Raw genomic sequence first — 17,360 nt, forward strand, 5'->3', positions numbered from 1 at the left:
AAAGAAGTCTGCATAGGTGAGAATTACTTAAAAAAAAAAATAGACTGAAAAAGTGCCACAGAATATACTTTTCTATGGTAACTAGTGGTTGATCAGAATTTCTTCTTTTCCTAACTCTGGCTTACTGAAGCTAGCTCTGTTTTGAGCAGAAGGTTGGACTAAATGAACTGCAGAGGCCCCAGCCAAACTAAATTATTAATGCGATTCTAGGATTAGCAGGTATTGGTTAATTCTGCTTCAGAGTGTGGATAAACGTAATTCTGTGATTTAGGTTTTTAGGGTTTAAATAATTAAAAAAACAAACAAACAAACAAAAACCAGAGAGGAACTGTAATATCCCTTTTTTGCTCATTTTTTTAAACGAAATTATTGTTACTAATATTTCTAAATTTACTTTTTCCACGGCTGCCTTATTATTCATATTTTCCTTTAACGTAAATAAATACATGTTTTTCAGTGGAAATTGTACATACCAGTTGTGAAGGCTTTAAGATTAAGATAGAAGTTTTGATGTGTAAAACCATGCCCCTTGTCACCCTGCCCAATTTATAACAGTTATTTCTATTCGTACATTCCTAAAAGGATATTTTTGTTGTTTCTTCCTCACCCTTCCTACCCTGAGGATTTCATACCAGTTGTGGAAGTCTTTGGCTAGCAAAGCAAACAATTTAGAATGCTTTGCATTTGTAAAGTGGCTTTTTGCAACTGTAACTATGATGACCGCAGCCATCTTTTCGCTCTAAATGATGTGTTTCTGTTTTGCAATGAAGGTGGTAACAAAAATGTGTAAGGAAAAGAAGTGCAGTAATACTAACATAGGTTTTCAGTTATGTGGACCGATGGAGTCCAATCTGAAAGTCAGAGAAACTATATGTCATGTGAGAAGAAACAGGCTACGGAGCTAAGATAACAAAGCTCTGCAGTTTTTTTAATGGCTGATAATTATTTTCTGTATGGTAGAACTGTATCCCTGCCTGGGCAAACAAATTGGTATGAAAAGTATACGGAATAGATTTAAAAGTACCTATCGAGTGTCCTGCAGTCGTGGGTGAGTTTCTGAATAGAATGGAAGGAGTATAGTACTTCATATATCTGCTAGACGCAGTCTTTGTTTCCCATTTATGGATGTCAGCATATAAGCAGCATAATAGCTTGTCTGGACATTTACTGCTGAGAGTGTACTGCCAGTGCTGGGAATTCCGGACATCTTTTCAAGATAAGATAGGCATATGATGCAGTAAAGCTCAAGAGTTCAAGTTAGAACAGATAATTATTTTTTTTAAGAGGTTATTTTCATGTGACTACCTGTATACCCTCTACTTCATACCCACCTCCTTGTAAAGCCTAAATGGAAGATGTTTTCAGACCAGTGTAAATATGTACGTGAATGCCTATGTGTTTCTTCAGCAAATGAAAATATTACAGAGCTTGTTGCTTTTGGAAATCTTTTCAGGTTAGTCTGTTCACACACACATGCATTTAATATTTTGAGCTTTTAAACTTGTTAGCCTTTTTGTCTTTTCTTTCCTGTTCCTTATGCTTACATACCTTTTTTTTTTTTTTCTCTCCTGTCGGAAGTGGAAGTCAGAAAGTGATGTTCATTAGATGCTTGAAAGACAATATATTACAAGGGGAAGCCATCCATCTACTTAACTGCACAGATTTGAGAATTCCCAGAATTACCTAAATCCTGTGGTAGTGTGATGACACGTACAGGACTTCACAGTACAGTATGCCAACTATTGCTATAAGTAATTAGTTTCATACATTGTACAGGCTGTTCAATTTAAATAGAAGGGGAATACTTACCCCAACAGGTAGATACCGGTATAGTTTGCATGCACACAACTGGGCAATGTTGTCTTACCTCCAGGTTTGATGTAGAAGCAGTTAAGCTGAGTTTCATGCACCAGCTTCCCCTTATACTTCATTTCAGGTTCCCCTGGCTGGTGGCTGGGTAGTGGGTGATACGCTTGCCGGACAAAGGCTTGAAACATTTTAAAATTCCAAGGAACGTTGAAACAGCTGAACCTGAGTATATTTTCTATATATAGTAAAGGTAACTTCCTTTTGGTCAGTTGTTTCTTACTTCAAAGTTATTTTATGTAGTAGCCTTATACAGAAGTTAAAACCTGGATGTTGCTTTACACTACTGACAACTTGGTCTTTTAATCTAGAAACTATTTTCTAGCTCTTTGAAACCTCTGCAGTATCTCTTGTATTATCCTTCCTTTCCTTGCTCTTCACTCCTAATCCTTTTCTTGTCCTCTGTGCCTTATGCTCAGTTGGAGCCTCCTCCTCCTCCTGTGGTTTTTCAGGAAAAATTGGATTGAGAAGTGAAGATAATGAGGGCCATCCACCCGTCAGCTCATCACCTCACCGAGCCATGACGATCTCTGGTTTCTGTATATCAGCACGGACTTCTCTGATAATATCCTCTTGTGTTTGAAAAAAATAGGTTTGTCTAGGAGGGGGTGAACTTCACTCCTGACATAGCCAGAAAACTTCTCTTGGAATGTGAGCTTGCTCACTCGCACTCTTTTATATGTGTGTATATATATAAAAATATTTGTAACCTTCTCTCAAAACATGGAAGATAAATATGTGAGCAAGTATATCCCACAGTGCGTATACAAGCTGCTCACTTCTGTCTAATACTGATTTAATACAAGCTCTTGAGTGCCTCATCAGCTCTCTCTTTGTCAAAACAAGCCTTAAATCAGCAGTAAACAATACTTTTCAATTACAGGCGGAAAAAAGAAAGAAACCCTTCTCAAGTATAAGATAGCATACCCTTTAAAGGACAAGGAATGTGTTCTATACAGAAACACGGTGCAACTGCTCCAGTGGAATTTCACTAAGACTGCAAATGCAGTGTTGCTTTTTCATCTTAACTGGCGTACAAACTAGCAACAGCATTGGGCTTAATATTTGCTATCTGCTGTGCTTTAATGGTTGCAGCTGCAGCCCAGTTGTTGGCTTTGCAATGCATAGCTTTCTTTAATGAAATGTAATAAAATACAAATTCCTCTTATTATAATGTCTTTTTTTTTTTTTTTTAAGATTAATTTTAAGACAGTGGTTTTACCTGCTAGCTTCATTATTTTGGATGTATGTACTCCTAGGTCTTTTGGAGCCTGTTTCAGTAATCCTTTTGCATAGCAGAGATATTATTGATATGAATAAAACCAACCAGAGATCTTGTAGCCAAGGGAAGAAAAATGTAAGTGATGTAAGACACACGCTTCAGGTCAGAAGTCAACAATAAATGGACTAGGAAGATTCTTCCTGTGAATCATCTGGTGCTACTCAATGTCGTAGATGGGATATGGATATTCAGTTTGAGCTCCACCAATTCTTTTGTCTCTGTCCCACAAACTGCCTTTCTGTAAAATTTCAGTATAACTTACTTAACAACATAAGAGTGTTAAATCCTCTACACAGGAATGTGTAGCGTCTCTCAAGAGGTTAATGACAAATCATAGTGATTAGAAAAGGAGAGAAATAACATTGGATTTTTGTGTAAGGTATCATATGCCTGCCTTCAGTGCTTTGCTGCCTTTTTTATGTTGTTGTTGTCATCTCTTTTCTGTTTTTATTCTGGTTTCTCTCACATGAATATTTTGTACATCTGTCTCAAACAGAAAAAATAGAGGTTCAGATTTGCACTGAGAGATTTAAAAGCTGAAGGAGGGGAGAGACTGAGGAAGCAGATGATGACAGATATTTTTTTATTCCTGAAGGATTATTCATGAGCTAGTAAAATACTGCTGACTTGTAAAGCAAAATGAAATACATGCTTTTAATTTCTCTGTGAAAATAATACAATTGCTGTAATGAAAATCTCCCAATACAAAATTCCAATTTTTTATTTGGATTTAAATATATCACTATATTCAGGGATTCAAAATTGCAGGATACCTCCCAGTGCTCCTATTGTGAAATGTCTAGCTGCTAATATCAAATGAATTTGATAAATGTGTTTTTTTTCTGTTGGATTACAGGTTTTAAAACAAGGAAATGCTTACTGCTTAAACTGCATTTTCTTGGTGACAAACTTGATCTTAGGAGTACATTCTGTTTCTACTCTGTCCATATACTCACACAGAATGTCTTGTGTGCGAGAAGGCAGAAAAGTCAGTAAACTGCTAATGTTCATAGTAATCTGAACACTAGCATCAGTAGTTAAAAAAGATACACACACCAAAAAAAAAGATACACAAATACATTAAAAAATTACAGCAATCAAAAGGAAAAAGCAGTAATGTAGTTCAAAGAGGTGGTATTTGTATCTTCATGAAACAAACTAAGTTGCAACTTTCACAAGAAAAAAGTAGGTCATAAAATGTATCTTTAACATTTTTTTGATACTTTAAAATTAAATCTAATGATCCCTCAGTTTTCAAGCATGTAAAATTTCAGTGGCCATATGTGAATGATAAAAGGGGCCACAGTGCAGCCATCTACTGAAATATAGCTTGTGAGCGCACTGTAAACCTATTAGTGTTTACCTGTCATTACATGAGAGCAGTGAAAGGCCTTTCTATGCCCATGAAATTGTACTGTATCACTAAAAATGGTATGTACTTAAAAATTTCCAATAGCAACTCTACAGATAAGCAGATATTGTTGAAGGCAATGTAACAGCTGACTGTAAGAGAAGGAATGGCTATACAGTAGTAGAGAAGAACTTTTTAATGTGTTGAATATGACACTAACAGGCTGTGGTAAATCAATAAAAGCAAATACATAAGGTATGCTGTAAATAACTAAGCACTTGAAATTTCAGGAAGAGTAGTTGACTTTGCCCATTTCTATTTTCTATTTTTTTTATTCTTTTCCTAACCATTTCAGAAATAGTGTAGGAAAAATGAAGTAATTGCCTGCCTGCAAAATGATGGCGTGTACAGAGTATACAAATGCAAAAATCCGAAGGTGGTGTTTTTTTTTTAAATTCTGTAATCTGATGGTGTTTCTCAGGTGTAACTTGTTACAGGAACAAGTGTGTGTGTATACACAAGCAACTTAGATTTTTGCTGTTGCAGGTTAAGAACTTAGTCCAGATCTGCAAATGTATTTCCAATACTTAGGATCTGAAGATATGCAATGAAGAAATAAGAGATGAGATCACAACAGTCAAAAGTAGAAATATCATCTATAGTTAAAGTTGTCCATTTTCCTCATGAAGCCCTTTTTGAAGTTTTTCATTACTTTGTGGGAGTTAAACCATTTGGGGTGACAGCTAATCAGAATTATTATAGTAAAAATTCATGTTTCAGGAAAAAAATAACATAAAATAACATATTATTGAACACCTGTTTGAGGTTAAAATATTCTTTTTCCCTGAAAAAGCGGCATCAACAGAGGTTGGAAGAGAACTTGACTTTGAACTTTACTATAGTCCTGGAATTAGAGAAGTACTTTGACCTTTGTCAAGTACCTCAGAGATGCACTTTAAAATTAATTGGGAACATATTCTGATATTTGAGTAAATAATAAATGAAAATAATGATGTTCAAGTCCTGATGAGTCCTCTACCAACCGTGTATATCACATGCAGTAAAGCAGGCTTTATCCCCACAGGACTAGAAGCCCAGATACTCCATAAGAATCATAACAGAAGCTGCTACTTTTCTTAACCTAGTGGTAGGCAGTATGGAAATACAGAGAAGGTAAAGTCAGCTTCTCCTTCCTGTTCTTGAAAATAAAAGCAAACTGGTTTTTTGCCTCCAGGCTGGAAAGGCAGTATCGTCACCTTCTCCTTGATGGAGGAGGGTTCTCATTGCTTTTAGCTACAAGGTACAATGTGATGTGCACAGAATCAAAAGCATGGTTTCTAGTTTAACCTCTTCCACTTGTGATAGTGTTATGTTAGTGTTAGCTTTTCTGCTAGTAGGATTTACAGATATTTAGCCTAGATTTATGTAATAGCATTTTTGTGTTATGTTCAGGTGATTCCTGTAGATCAGGGCCTGGCTTCAATTCAGTGCATTGAAGACATGTTTTACAGTTTGCTTTAAAAGTTAGCAGAGAATATAGATTACTGGTAAGCTAATACTAATAGAGGTAATAGTTTCAGATGTAGAGGAGTTGTTTCTTTTCCACTAGCCCATCCTCTGATGGAATTTTTTCACAGGAAGGTTGCTTTTGTTGACTCAGGATATTTGGATTTAGTTTTTAGCCTTCCTGCAGACTTTTCCACTCAATTTTTTAAAGTCAGTGTCTGTCATTTTTCTATATTGAAAATGGAACAGTACTTTCTCCCACCATTTGTTTATCTTAATGCCTCTTCACCTAGCTTTTACACTCCTTGGGTGAGACTGTTTAATCATTTCCATTGCAAAAGACACTGGAGCTCCGGTCTGATGTGGACATTTCAGAAGTCTATTGTGAAATAGTAATGAGAACCACTTGTTGTTTAACAACTTATAAAAAGAACAATAAAGCATTTATTAAGAACAACTTGTTGTTTAAGAACTTGATAGTCTGGCATCTTCAGAATTCCTGCCTTAATATCTGTGTCATCATCATCGTGATTTAAAAAGCAGTTGGAACTGATGCAATGGCAGGGGTTATGACTGGAGAACCAGTGGTGGAGGAAAAAAAATAAATGCATTAAACCAGATGGATCATAACATAGATGCTATTCCTGTGTTGTGACTAAAAATTTCTTGTAGCATCAACAGAATGCAATTTTAAGGGAAATCTGGCAAATTCAGTTTGCTTTTGGGCTTGTTACCGAAAAGTAAAGAACCTGCTGATGGCCTCTTACATCTGCTGAACTTTGTGGAAATAAATGGATCAATGGGCTTTAAAATTTCCTACAGTACTAACATAACTTTAGCTATGAGGCTATTTAAGGGGCATTCCAGTGAGCTGATCTTGTTTATGTCTGCTACAGAGTTGATGTTTCTTTCATAAAGAATTTCTGATAAATTGTGGTTAAAAATCTGCCTGAAGTCAGGCTATCACAGTAGAGCAACAGACATGATTTAATAAACAATCCACCATCTCAGAGTTGTCCCTTTTTTTGCCTCGTGAAATATTTACTGGCTCTATCTGGAATTCTGCAAATTGTTCACCCAGCTTTCATGATTGGTAGAAGATGGCAAGGATATTTCAGGGTTCATCCCATTAACAAAAAATGTTTCTTGTGTTGATTTTTAAGACATAATTCCAGGCACGATTAAACAGATGGTGGTGACGTACTTATTCTTGACTTTGGTTGTGTTGCCAATCAGCATTGCCCACTCTAAAACCATCTGCTTTTGGGGAAAGGGGGGTTGAGAGGCTTTTGCATTTCATTGTGGGGTGTTGTATATTTTCTTGTTATTTTGGGGTTGTTTGGTTTTTTTTTATTTAAGAAAGTTGCTTGAACAGTTCCCTCCTCACTTGAGTTTGACTGGTCAAGCTGAAAAACAGCTTTTTTACTCTCCGTGTCTGATCATCAGTTGTGTTTGAAAGAACTTTCAGGCTCCTAAACTAGCAAATACCAAAATTACGGCTGCTTGTGCACCCTTTTTTTTTTTACTTATGGAATTTTAAATTATGTGATCATAATCTTTTGCAATATTGCTTTTTTCTTGTTGTTTTCAGTGATACTGATCAGTATAATAGCTGACAACTTGTGAATAAGCTGAACTGTTGTATCTTGCTCAAATTAGAAGTATTATTCTTCCCATTTTACAAATTGGGATCCTAGGGCAGAGTAGTTACAATTACAGAGATCAAATAGATGCAGGGTGTCTGGCTTTAATTACTTGGGCCTAATTTTTCCAATGTATTTATCATTCATATGTTCAAAAACACTTCTTAGAGACTTTGTGATTAAAAGTAACGGGTGGTTTTGGAGGTCATGCACTCAAATCTTACACCCAGGCCTAAGACCTTGAATCAAACACTGGCAAATGAAAAGTACACAGTCAATGACAGCCACTTAAGATGACATTTCACAGCTTAACGTATCATTGCATAATATCTCTGGGGCAGTGTCAGAGATGGAATTCAGCTTTCCAAGATAGCGTGCAGCTGCTTTTGTGTGTTCTTTCCTTTGTTGCAGTCCTCTCTTGCTTTATGCTGGAGAGCAGGATGTAGAGCTTCAACAGGCAAGTCTCCTTCACCACTACTTGAGCCTGAGCACAGTGGAAGGAACATCATATGTTTGTATCTTACTTGTAAATTCGGTGTCATGGACAAAGGGTTCGAGCACAAAATTAACACGGCATACTTTAATTCATGTTTTAAGTCAAGAACTCATCGATTCAAAATTGTTAGTGTGGATATAACCTACTTTGGTTCTTTTTTCACTAGGTCCTGCAAAGTGGAGACTGCAATATTCTAGAAAGTATTAGAAAATGAAATGCGGGTATTGATAGTGTGCTGAAGAGTCAAATATTATATGAATGGTGGACAGCCAAGAGAAGTGATGACCAGCATAAAGGTGTCTGGCTACCTTGTAAGATGCACATAGAGAAACTGTTTTAATGTAGCCAAGAGTGGATTTACATATTCAGGAGCAAAAGTCTAGGCCATAGGTAGGGAATAAAGTACCTTAAGAAGCATGATATCAAGAAAAAACCATGGAAGTTGAAGAATAATTATTTATTTTTACCAGGCTTAAATACTGTATGCAGTCTGTGGAGCAATAGCTTAAAAATAATGTGTTGCAGGTACACTGAACCCAAAATTCTGATAAATGGAAACATCTATCCAGAAGACAGAAACCTAATAGCTGGAAGTTGAAGCTAGACAAATGAAGAGTAAAATAAATAATCTAAGAGAAATTTCTTCCTTTTTAATAGGATACTTAGCATAATTATGAAAATCAATAAGATATTCTTCATCATAATAATAAATAAATACATTTTGGATTTTGAGAGGTTAGAAATTGTCATCTGTAATTCTGGTAGATAACATCTGTCAGCTTTTGCTTATAAGTAGTATCGAGTGCTCTAGTGTTGTGAGGACAGGAGATATCCATAGCCAAAAAAAATGAAATTGGTAAAGCAGAAGCTGTAGGATCGTCTCTGAAGTCATGATTTAAAGCTTAAATAGTATACTTTATGAAATTCAATCTCTGAGCTATATTAAAGGAGCACCACAGATTTTATTAAAATTTTTCAGTTTTGATTTATGAGTAGCCTACCTTTTTCAAATTCTAAAAATTCTAAAGACTGATATCCCTTAATATTTAATAATTTCAACCACATTATTTATTTTATTCCTGTTCAATATTAATTGTATCTTGTTGATTTGATAGCTGTATTACATCTTTCTAGTTTTGCGTAATCTTGTTAACAACATCATAACTTTGGTGCCTTCTTTTTTTTTTCTTTAATGTGATCAATTCATTACAAAATCTAATTTGTTTTAGTAAATTACTTTGGAACTTTTGAAAGGGATGAACAGATGTGTACTATCTTGTCAGTATAAAAGTAGCTCTCCTTTTGGGGCTTTTGTTAGCTGCTTTTCATGTAAGTGGCTCAGCTGGTTAGCAGAAGATACTTGACTTCAATTTGTTTTTTCTTTTTCTGTTTTTTTACAATAATCTGTTCTTGGTTAACTTTATAGCTCAAGCTGGGCCTAAAAGTGACTTAATTTTTCCTCTTTTGTGTGGCAGTAGAAGAATTTGCTTTGTGCCTCTGCTGTTTAGTGATTCAGTTGTGTCTCCACTGTTTAAATGATTCATTTTTAACATGAACATTTTAGTGAAATTACTACTCTACAGATGATACTTAGGTCAGGATTTCCTTTTTATCTAACAGTCTGATAGAGATGGAAGACGGATTAAAGTAATCTGTTTAGATTTAATCCTGGTAAGATTTTCAGTGTTTTCATGCTGGAAGAAAGCTTGTAGTGAAATTTGTATTGTATGTGTATTTAGTTTTTATTAATGGAGAGTGTGCCAGCTTCCTAGCTTGACAGTTAAAGTTTGTAATTGTGTCAGGTTCTTTTGCTGGTCCTGGCATTTTGTGTGTTGTCATACACATTAAAAAAAATGTTTTGCCATTTTGTATTTGTCATTAAGCAAGAAAGATGGCCATTAATACACACTTTTACTACTATTATTTACATTTTTGTTCCTTAAATGTAGGTTATAACAGAATATACTGTGGTGGTATGGATTTATGCAATGGTTACTCCACATGATGAGCAATCAATCTGAAAACATACATTAGTGTACTTTGATACCTGGTATCTCAGATTTCCACCAAATTACTGCCTTCTCACTGGTCCATTGTTCTCCCATGCATGAAAAAGCTTGGGATACGTTGTCCTGCAAAAAACAGAGTGGCTGTGTCATTATTTCTTAGTGTATTTCTGAAGTGTTCATGTGTTCTGGACAGATGGAAGAAGTGTGGAAGGAAGAAGAGGGGGACTGTCCACTTCTGAATGAATTCACTGCTGAATGGGAGAACTGTAAGCTCAGAAGATGTTGAGTTTTGGTCTTAGCTTGCTTTCAGCGGTGCTTCCTAGTCTAGGTTGAAAGTAACATTTAACTGAGGTGAGAAAGTAAATGTGGGTGAGTCGATTTGAAGCTCAGGTAACATCTACACTAAAGGTCTCTGGATCTGCAATATCCTGACTTAAAGCTTCAGTTAAGATGAGATGTATTGTTGAGTGGTGGTTTGGTATGGTGGGACAGGCAATAATTAGTGTCCTTATTCTGTGACCTGAAATGGCTGTGCATTTGTTTCCCTTATATTTGAAGATATTAGTTGTAGTTCTGTAAAATCTGAAATGGTCTTTTATACTGGTAGTCAGATAGTTTGTGTTTTTCACTGAGTTGAGGTAAGCTAGCTTGCTTCTGTTCTTGATTCCACTCTTTCGACTTCTAATGGCCAGAAGCACTGCAGTATTTCTGTGGGACTTTCAGCTTTCAAATTTATTAGATATTCATGAGTAGTCTACAACATGTTTGATCAATCAGCCAAAAGGTGAAGCTGTTCAACCTCCCTTACCTATCGGTGATGCCACCAGCTGTGGCAGACAAAAAAAAATAATTGAGAAGATGGAGCAGATGGCCCAAGTTTCATCAGTACTGTACTGCACTGGAGATTCTATTACAACAAAGAAGAAACTTGATTAAAACAAATTTGACTTGTCTGGAGGTTTTGGTCTGCTTGCTATATTATTACACTAGGGTAACTTGTAGCATGGGCAACATGTTTTCAAAGGTGTTTTTGTCAGAAGGATGTGTAGTTTTGCATAATAGGTCAGTGTTTTGGAACCTTGTGAATCATACGCACACTTTTCTACAGGTTTGCAGTTTATTATTGGATGCTTATGGGAATGTTTTAGAATATTAATGTCTCTTTTAAATGCATATTTTAATAACTATGTTACAAAACAGATTTTTTGTGCAGTTCAGATCAGCTCTTATGTTACACTTTTTGTAGAACCACTGGCACGTACTGTGTTACTTGGCTTTTTTTAGGTGAATAATAGAAATCATCATCACAGTTTTAAAAAGTTAATCATAAAAAGGCCTGTACATCTTGTAAAAGTTATTTATTGTTTGTCTACAATATGGCTGTTGGTTTATGGGTTTTTTTAAGCCTTTCACCAGTATAATGTATTAGACAGTTGAACCATTTTTGCTATGGAGAAGACAACACATGGCTGAAAAATTGAGGAGGAATGGAGATAAGTATTACACTTGTGCCTTACAAACAGCTGTACATTTTTTTTTCTTTCCAAACATTAACAAAGCCAATTTACACTTCATATGCCATGGTTTTGGTTCTGTGGAATTGAAGAAGTGATTGCTTTTGGATTCTGCTAAGAGAAGGAAATATAACATGATCAGGGTCAGTGTTGTGATTGCTTTTAAACAGGTATTTAATCCAGTTATGTGCCTTTCAAGTAAAATCTAGCCCCTACGGTGTCTGAAGACATGTTAGGAGTTGCCATTTCTTAGGAAGATTAAGGGAAAACTCTTGCCTGCAGTGTGGTAGGACAGGGAAGGGGGAAGAAACACAGGGACTACCTGTTTGCTACTGTGTCATGTAAAACGAATGTGGATGTTACACAAGGTTGTGGTGACAGAGAGGGAAAGATCCATGTTAAGCCTTTAAGTGCTTCTCCCTTCCTCTTCTCATAGCAGATTTGTGCTTGAGGTTAAAACTAGGATAGTTACCCTGACAAATGTAGACAGATTGTGTTAAGGCTGTAGATTTATTCCCAGGCTGTCTTACCTGGGCTATATAACATGGTTGTGAGTGGAAAAAGCTCCCTGTTTATGATGATTGTGGAACCTACACTAACTACAGTTCCAGTACAGCTGTTGCCATCGTGATGGTTTCATTAGTGCTGTATATGTCTGAGAATCTTGAACTACTAGTAAATTTAAATCTGTTGTTGCTGGGCAAAGCTCCAGGTGCTTACTTTAGTGGAGGTCTGAACCTAGATACCCTGTGGTTGGCTATGGATAGTTACTTCTTTGGCAGTGAAAATAACGGGGAACGTTATAGGAAATCTGCAGGGAGGCAGAGGTGCATTCATACTACTCTGACAACTTTGATGATATTTAAGATAGACCTGAATGTTGTTGAAAACTAAACAGATCTTGCTTGCTTACATAATGCATGTCACACTACCCATAGTATGCTAGCCACTGGAGTCTAATGAATATGACATAACAACTGAAAAATATGACAGAGGACAAGTTTTAAAGAGAAAACCCTCTAGTTTAGTATTCTAAAGAAAAGAATCAAATACCTCTGCCTTTACTGAAGGTTCAAGAGCTTGTAATTTACATCCTTAGAAATATGGTTTTGATCTTTTTTATTTTGGCGGATCTGAGGTGTCATTCCTATGTTTATAGATAGGGAAAACATAAGAATAAATAAATTTTAAAATTCCTTTACAGGTCACTTTAATATCTACCAGGTAGAATTGCTGTTTGAGAAGATGCTCATAGTTTGTGTTTGATGTGCATTTACAGTGTCCATATATGGGATTTGGTTTTATGATAAGGAAGAATGCCAAAGAATTGCAGAGCTCATGAAAAAGTAAGTGATGGGTAAACGAGACTTTTTGTGCTTTTTTTATGTATGTATTTCTGTACATACATGCACATTACATTACTAGGATGGTCATACCTTTCTACTTTAAACCTGTATTTATAGAGTTTGCTGCAAGTAAAGTTGTCACACCTGCACTTCGTATAATCAGAAGTCACTGTATTGCAATATACTTTTACATAATATGCTGTGCAGCTGTCCAGCTACATCAGTGTGTAACAGTTCATTTTATTTATTTCCTGATGACTCAGAGATCTGTTTTGAAGAATTGTATTCTTTGGGGGTTTAGTATATTTTTCAGTTTAGGGAGGTTTTCTTTTGTAATGTTGCTGTTAACCTTTTTTTCCTTATGTCAATGTAAGTGTGAGCTATCATGAAGGCATACTGTAATAACACAGTTTCTGTGGTTTATATCCTGTTTCTACATCATGGCTGAATTCCTGTTCCTCATTTCTTGGCAAAATGTACAAAATTCACTTTGGTTTTGCAATATAAAGCAAGACTTTAATTAGCTTTGAAATCATTACTTTTACATACATAATATTATTTTAGATTTGCTATACAGTCTTTAATTTTGCAATCAAATCAAAGATTAGAATTTCAAGCAGAACTGTATTTTCAGCTGTATTTTAATCTAACAAGGTCATGGATAGTTTTTTCACTGTCAGTACTTCCTTTTTGTGTCCGGGATGGGCAGGGCTCATTCTTCTGCTCTACCCTCTGACTGGCCTAATGATGGGCTTGTTTGCAGTGATTCGTTTCTTATGACTATATTGTGCAGGTTTTCCTGTTTGTTTGGAGGAGGAAGGAGCTGAAGTCTTAAGGGTTTTATCAACATGTGCAATCTGAAGTTTTCAGAGCTATAATGTAGAGGATAGTAAAGGGGCTGGATTGGAACAGGCAGAGATTGGCTATACCAGTTGCCTGTGGTATATAGGGTTGGACATGTCATTGTGTCACAATTCTTTTAAGGGACAGGAGGAAGGATGATGTAGAGCCAGGTCTTTGTCATCCCAAGAAAAGCCATGGGAGGTGGATACAGTCAAGATGACCGCATTAGGTACTAACAGAGCACAATACAAAGGCACTGTCAGACCTGTGAATCTCTCCTTTTCAGGTCATCTGTCCCAGTCTGAACAGCTTCTGTAGCCAGAAGCATGCTGAGGAAGTGACATCAATTTTGATTGCCAAAGTTACAGAATGCCCAAAAGCCCATTTATGTGCCCTGCAGTACAAGCCCAAACAAGGCTTATCCTCGCACAGCTCAGTCCATAGCAAAGTGCTTTAACTCTTCTACTACTATGTTCCAGATAGGATTTGTTATAAAATACTGGATGGGAGGGTAATCATGTTTCCTCAGTATCTCTTTCTAAAGTAATACCTGCTGGTTTTCATTTTGCAGTGACAAAACATTGTGAAACACAGACTGTGACAGTAGTGGGGATTTGTTTAGGCGTTTTCGTTGGTTTTGCTGTATATCCTACAGCTCTACAATGAGTCAGTTGTGACCCAAGAAATAATTGATGGGGATGAATTTACAGAAATAAGCAATGGACCCTGAGAAACGCAGGTTTTTGACAGCTGATTTTAGTTAACTAGCTCAAGTTTCAGTCGGTGGTGATTAGTAATCTCAGACTAGTAATTTACTACAATAAAAACTAGTTTTCAGAGGATTCATGCAATTGTAAACCACGTGTAGTGGTTTATAATAGCAGTGTTTCATATAGATAAAAAATACCCTGTCGTTCAGCCAATTGGCTGCATGTTTTAATTCTCAGCATTCTACAATAATGATAAAACAGCTGGGGCAGGAAATTGGTCATTTGCTAGTAGTTAATGACTGATTTGTGTATGTTTGCCATCCTCCACCACCAGCAGAACTGAATAACACTGTAAATTCCCTGCTCCTTCCCTTCTGGGTATAGAAATTGTGACTGAGTTATGGAAATTTTAGTCTGTGGCCTAGTGTATTCAAGATTGGAGAAAATGAATCTCATGCCTGGTCAAATTTTGTTTTAATATAGATCTTTTCATAGAGATTTTTTTACACATGTTTTAATGTAGATGGGGGAAATGAAAATATTTCGATTTTTATTAATTACTGTAATGTAGTTGTGGTTAAACTTTTTATATCTGTTTTTTGTCTTGTATATTCTCCTCTCACCTCCAACTTTTAGCCTAACTCAGCAGGAACAATTCAAAGCACAGCAGGGAACGGGAACAGGACTGTCCCCAATGATAATGAATTCTGCTAATAACAAAGAAGTGGATATCTTACGGATGCTTACCAAGGCCAAAGATGAGTATACCAAGGTGAGACTTGCTGTCTATAAAAAGAGGACATTTCTTTTTGGTGATACTATGATACCAACTTGCTCACACTTTACATTTTAAAACATAAAAGGTTTCGGTTTAGTTTGTTTTTAAATAGTTTTACTCAAAGTGAAACTGATTTTGGACAGGGTGCTTTCATTCTGTGTAGAAGTGGCTGGTGGAAAAGTTTTGTCAGAATTTGGTTAAGATTCAAAAGAAATTAATGCTGTCAATGAAATCTTCTGAAAGGAGAATATGTATATGGTTGATTATTTATTGAATGCTAGCAGGTAAGAATAAGTATAAATTGGCTTGCATTTTGACCCGTGAAGCTCTTGTGCTTATTGAGTAGCCGCTGGAAGTTGTGTCTTCTGTGTGGGTGAAGTATTCAAACCTGCTAATAGTTTCTGTGGTTGTAGAAGTAACTTCCTTCAGAGAAGACCTTTAGCAGTGAAGTTACTGCTTTTAATTGCGGTTGTTAGCTACTTTCAAACACTAATGGCAGGAAATGAAAAGGTTGAAATGTAGCATGATTTCAGTCCATGTGCTGTTTTGGTCTTCTGAGGCTTCTAAATAAACAAGTAACTAATGGACTAATAACATTCTCTGTTATTGAGCAATCAAAAACATTTTACTTTGGGGAATAAAAATCTAATAATTTTAACTATTCATATATATGCTGCAAATTATTACAGAGCCTGCAGGTTCCTACTGCTGTTCCCTGTATTTTATATGTGTTGTCATGCAATAGCAAAGCTCATAAGTGGTCTGAGTCTAGAAACATATATATCTTAACATAAGCAATTTAAGAAAGAAAAAGTTATTTTTCTGAAATGTGGCTACTAATAAGATCCTCAGAGAGGTAGTAGCAAACTATTTGAATTATGGTGAAATGTAGCACTTTTTGTTGTGGTATAGCTTTTTTTGAATCTTAGGATCTTCATATTTTCTGTAATAGGAATTTAATGTGTTATAGTGGGCAAACACCTTCAAAACCTGGTATCTTTTCTATGTTTTAATACTGAATCAGTATCTAGTCTTGGCGTAAAAGAGTGTGATTTGAGATATTATGAAATATTTAAGCAGTTTGCATCAAATAACCTTAAAAATACTGTAAAAGGGAAAACTGGAGATTAGGCTGTCTTCGGATTCTGTGAGAAGGAGGTAATAGATCTAAAAAAAATTACCTTCCATTTCTACATTAGCACACAGAATAGCACACAGAAAATCAAGACAAATGAGAGGAAATTCTAGATCTGTTGTTTAAATAATAGTTGGGGTTTTTTTAATTTTCCCCCTGCAATTAAGATCTTTTGCAAATTTTCTTCTTACTTAATCTTTAATCTTTCCGCATTTAAGGGTTCACTAAGGAAGTAACATGCAAAATTCCTCTTCATTTGGGAGATGAGTGCTAGGAGTATCTGACCTCTTAAGAACTGTAAAATTTTTTTCTTATTTCATTAGAAGTATAAAATTAAGAAGGGTGTGATAAATAAAGGCAATGACCTTTTTTTTTTTTTTTTTTGTATGTTAATGTCAATGTTTCAGAGCGGTCATGCTTTTTGCCTGCTTTATGATATCTACTTTCTTGCCAGAGTATGTCATACAACTTATAATGCTGATGTCAGCATCTGAAATCAGTTATGAAATATGGTGTTCTCCTTTTGGAATTCTGTGTGGTTTTGGAGAAAAAGGAGTGTTTGCAGTTTAAAGTATTTGGAGCTGTAGGATAAGAACATCAATTTTCAAAGCATCTGAGTAAATTTTGGTCAATTTTTTTAAGTCCTATGATGAGATTTATTTTTTAGAGTGTAACTAACTTGTAAGGGTATATCTTATTCCCTAATTAATTTACACTTTGAGAGGTTACATGTAAAATAAAATACAAAGGCCCACCCCTCCACCTCCTTTTTTTTTTAATGGAGCTTTGAGTTGCTAAAACATTAAAGTATTTTTTGGAAAATGTACTACGTACGCAGTTGCCTTTTCTTGATTTCTGGTAAGAAGAGGTGGTATTAGCTG

At 35.7% G+C, this 17,360-nt stretch overlaps 2 protein-coding genes across 2 annotated transcripts in view; one reads left to right on the forward strand and one right to left on the reverse strand.

The window, feature by feature from the left end:
- Positions 1-3,953, reverse strand: part of CACNA1C (calcium voltage-gated channel subunit alpha1 C) — a 493,743-nt gene extending 489,790 nt beyond the window's left edge. Inside the window, exon 1 of the mRNA XM_055711046.1 lies at positions 1,868-3,953. Within this exon, the coding sequence (XP_055567021.1) occupies positions 1,868-1,997 (130 nt within the window). The 5' untranslated portion in view covers positions 1,998-3,953. The remainder of the gene's footprint in view (positions 1-1,867) is intronic.
- The window catches only part of DCP1B (decapping mRNA 1B), a 47,298-nt gene that overhangs the window by 11,760 nt on the left and 18,178 nt on the right, over positions 1-17,360 (forward strand). The window contains exons 4-5 of the mRNA XM_055711045.1: positions 12,947-13,013; positions 15,203-15,338. Coding sequence (XP_055567020.1) covers positions 12,947-13,013; positions 15,203-15,338 — 203 coding nt within the window. The remainder of the gene's footprint in view (positions 1-12,946; positions 13,014-15,202; positions 15,339-17,360) is intronic.

This window comes from Falco cherrug, chromosome 5 (genome assembly GCF_023634085.1).
Source record: "Falco cherrug isolate bFalChe1 chromosome 5, bFalChe1.pri, whole genome shotgun sequence".
Classification (NCBI taxonomy): Eukaryota; Metazoa; Chordata; class Aves; order Falconiformes; family Falconidae; genus Falco; species Falco cherrug.